Source organism: Phaseolus vulgaris, chromosome 6 (genome assembly GCF_000499845.2).
Source record: "Phaseolus vulgaris cultivar G19833 chromosome 6, P. vulgaris v2.0, whole genome shotgun sequence".
NCBI lineage: Eukaryota > Viridiplantae > Streptophyta > Magnoliopsida > Fabales > Fabaceae > Phaseolus > Phaseolus vulgaris.
The window spans coordinates 10,009,656-10,013,249 of NC_023754.2; the positions used below are offsets into that span (position 1 = coordinate 10,009,656).

The following is a 3,594-nucleotide window of genomic DNA, read 5'->3' on the forward strand; positions in this document are numbered from 1 at the left end:
AGTAAAGAAAAGATTTCTAAACATGTACAAAGCATCTAAATTAGGCCTGAGAAATTTGACGAGTCCGACAAATTTTATTTCATAGTATAATACGTTAGATAAAAAATTTATTAATTTATTTTGATCCATCAAAAATTCAATAAAAATCTGGGTTGATCATTTATAGAAATTTAATTCAGTCTATTTATTAATAATTTTTTTTATTAGATTGATGTCAATCTATCCATAAAAGTAAGTTAAAAAAATTAAAAATAGAATTTTGAAATTATATATTAAAATATTTTGTGAAAATTAAATAAAAAATAAATCTTTGAAAGCTTTTTGCAAAGTTTATTTATTAAGAATTGGAATATGGTATATCTATGGTTTATTTTTCTTTATTGACATAATCATTTTATCTCAATAAACAAGTATTATTAGATAGTATTTTAACAATTTTGTAACGTGCATTCTAAGTAGGTGAGCTTTTTTCACATTTTTTTTTATTTCTTATCCATGAGAAATATAAGCTTTTGCATTTTATTACTTTCATCAAAAGACTTTTGTTCAATTTTTAATATAAATTTGAGCAATTTTCTCTTTTTTGTGGAACAAACTATACTTTTTAAAGTCATTATTCTCTTTCCATCGAGACTAATCAACTTCATTGAACTTTATGCTTTAATAATCTTAATAATTTATTTTTTCTTTGCAACTTAACTTATTGTCAATTAATTTTGATGGTAGCACAGCGTTGTGTCCATATTTTTTTAGAGAATTTTAATATAAAATTTGTATTAAGGGTTCATACCAATTTTATTATACCATTCGCTTGATGGTAATAAGGAGTTGAAGTTAACAATTTTTTAACAATTTGATATATTGAAGTGTCTTTTTGTCCATTGAAAACTATATCTCTATATGTCATAATCGACTTTGAAATTCCAAATAGATAAACAATATACTCTTCAATAAAATCTGTTGGATCATTTTGTTAATTCTTTCAAAGAAACTGCTTTTACTAATTTTGTAAAATAATTGTCAATAATATATTTATGATCCTTTGAAGAATCTGATTTTTTTTCCATCAAGTTTAACAATTTTATAATTCGCAAGCTGATACTTTTTTTTTTTTTTTATCTCCCAAGTGAGATTCACTTCAGAAAAATTGAGATTATGAAAATTGGGAAAATTATCCAATAGCAGTGCACCAAAAGCAAGAAAATAGTAATCAAATGGTCTTGTTCAGTCATCAATGTGTGTATATGATAATTCTTGCAGTAGTGTCAAAATCCAACCAAACTTATTAGATGTAAATAACGAAAGTTCTTTGATTATAAGTTATGACTAATTGACCAACAACTAATAATAAACTCCACAATCTGAAATTTTGTGCTACTATTAAAGAGAAAAAGGTTTAAATTCAAAAACTAACCAAAAAAAACCACATCACAATTATATTTTAAAAAAGAGAGGATAATTTTATAAATTAATTAGTAAAATAAATTTTTTAAAAATTATTAAAATAGATAAATCGTGTTACTTTAACACGACTTCAATATAATTAGATTTTAATTAATACTAAAGTTTTACTAAAGTGACCTGACATGAATTGAAATGTAGTTAAATTTAAGTTGTGTTATTTGACTCAATTTTTTATAATTTATCTATTTTGATAATTTTTTAAAACTTTATTATTTTGACAGTTAATTTATAAAATTACCTTACTTTATTAAAAAAAAAAACACATTTAGTACTCTTTTATTCTCAAGCAGGTATTAGAAAACATATCTCAAACCATCATGATACAAGGGTAGAGCTAATGAAGCATCTAGACAGCGTATTTGTATAGCTGAAGCACCTTCTTCCAAGATGGTCTGTTGCTAATATCATCCCACCAAGCATTCACATGTTTCCTCTCTCTTACCAAATTCCCTCTTCCAGTTTGGTTCACCAAATAATGACCAAATGGGAGATGGCTAAGATCAGCAAGGCTGAAGAAATCACCAGCCAAGTACTTGCTATTTGAGAGCCTTTCCTCATAAACATCTAGCACCTTCTCAAGCTTTTTATCACTCTCTTCTATCACTTTTTGGTCTGAAGGAACACCCTTTAATGGGGCAAACAGAATATTGATAACCAAGTTGTAGAGTGGTGGGTGAAAGTTATGAGCTTCCACTTCAAGCCATTGTTCCACTAGACCCTTTTCTTCTATTGTCTTTCCCAACAACTCAGTTCCTTGCTCTTTATACTTCTCTGCAAAGTATCTGATTATTGCACGAGATTCTGCAACATTGGTTGAAAATCAGTGTATTAGAATGGATTATAAAGTATCCTACATTTTGCATAGAGCAGATAAAATGTATTTTGGGGAAGTAAGCTTTCAACCTTTTGGATTATCCTACATTGAAAATTCAAACAATAAAAACCAATTCATACCACCCCATTAAGGTTCACTGTAGTGAAATGCATCAATGATCAAACCACAACATATGTCTATCAAAAACAACTATAAACACCAATTTCATGGAGTAATAGATTTATAACCCCCATGCCTCCTTTTAAAAACAAAGGAATAGCAATTAGGAAAGGCAAAAGTGCAGGCTCACAACTCAAACAACATTCTTCATAAAAAGTTTTAACAACCTCACATAAATAAGGGTTAACACAAGGTGAAAAACATCCAAATGGAAAGATAAAAAATTGAACCACCATCCCTTAACTATATGGCATAAGAAACAATAGAAAGGCAGAAAATTATAAAGGGGCTTTGTGGTTTACCATAGAGAGTATAATCACCATCTTGAATAACAGGAACTGATCCAAATGGCTGCAGAATAATTAGACACAGGTATAATTAAACATGAAAAAAAAAGCAAATATTACAAACATCCTGAAACCAAGTGAAGGTGCAGCTTATGTGGGTAAAAAAATAAGTTGCAAAAGAAAAATTGAACCTGCAACTTAAGGAACTCAGGTTCCTTATGCTCTCCCTTGAAGAGATCAACATCCACTGTTTCAAACTCGATTTCCTTCTCAATCAGACACACAACCACCCTTTTGGGGCATCCATAAGTTGGACCAAACACCTTCACCACCATTTTTGAGTCTAAGTTTTGTTTGTCTAAGTCAAGTCAAGTTGAGGTTTGATGCTCTTCACTAATTGTCTTATTACATACTTTTCAATTTTTTGGAATACTGTTGATGATTTTAGAAAATTATTGATAATGAAAAAAATTAGGCTACTTTGAAAGTGACTAAACATTCAGAGTTTTTCTCCTATGGGCTAAAGACATGATTAAATACACACCCTTTTTTTTACCAAACATATATCTACCTTTTACAAAAAAATATCCTTCACAGAAATAGAAATGTATGTTTATATATACAAAACAAAAAATAATTAGCTAATTTTTAATTTTCGCTTTCTTTAAATTCTTTCTTGATTGACCACTTTAGTCTCTTTTTCTCTGTAATTTTAGTCTTCAAATTTTAAACAATTTCGTGACTTGAATCCAATCTTCAATTTTACATATTTATAATAGTCCTATCTAGTTTGATTCCATATGACGAAAGATACTCATCGTTTATACTAAAAAGGAAATGTTTTTTCTT

The 3,594-nt window shown here is 28.2% G+C and overlaps 1 protein-coding gene across 1 annotated transcript; it reads right to left on the reverse strand.

Annotated features, from left to right (window-relative positions):
- Positions 1-1,689: 1,689 nt before the first annotated feature.
- LOC137831074 (glutathione S-transferase F9-like) lies at positions 1,690-3,170 on the reverse strand. Its single transcript, XM_068638589.1, has 3 exons — positions 2,937-3,170; positions 2,761-2,809; positions 1,690-2,265 (listed from the first exon to the last, which is right to left on the reverse strand). Exons 1-3 carry the CDS (start codon positions 3,078-3,080, stop codon positions 1,811-1,813), a joined length of 648 nt encoding a protein of 215 aa, XP_068494690.1. The 5' UTR covers positions 3,081-3,170; the 3' UTR covers positions 1,690-1,810.
- Positions 3,171-3,594: the final 424 nt, after the last annotated feature.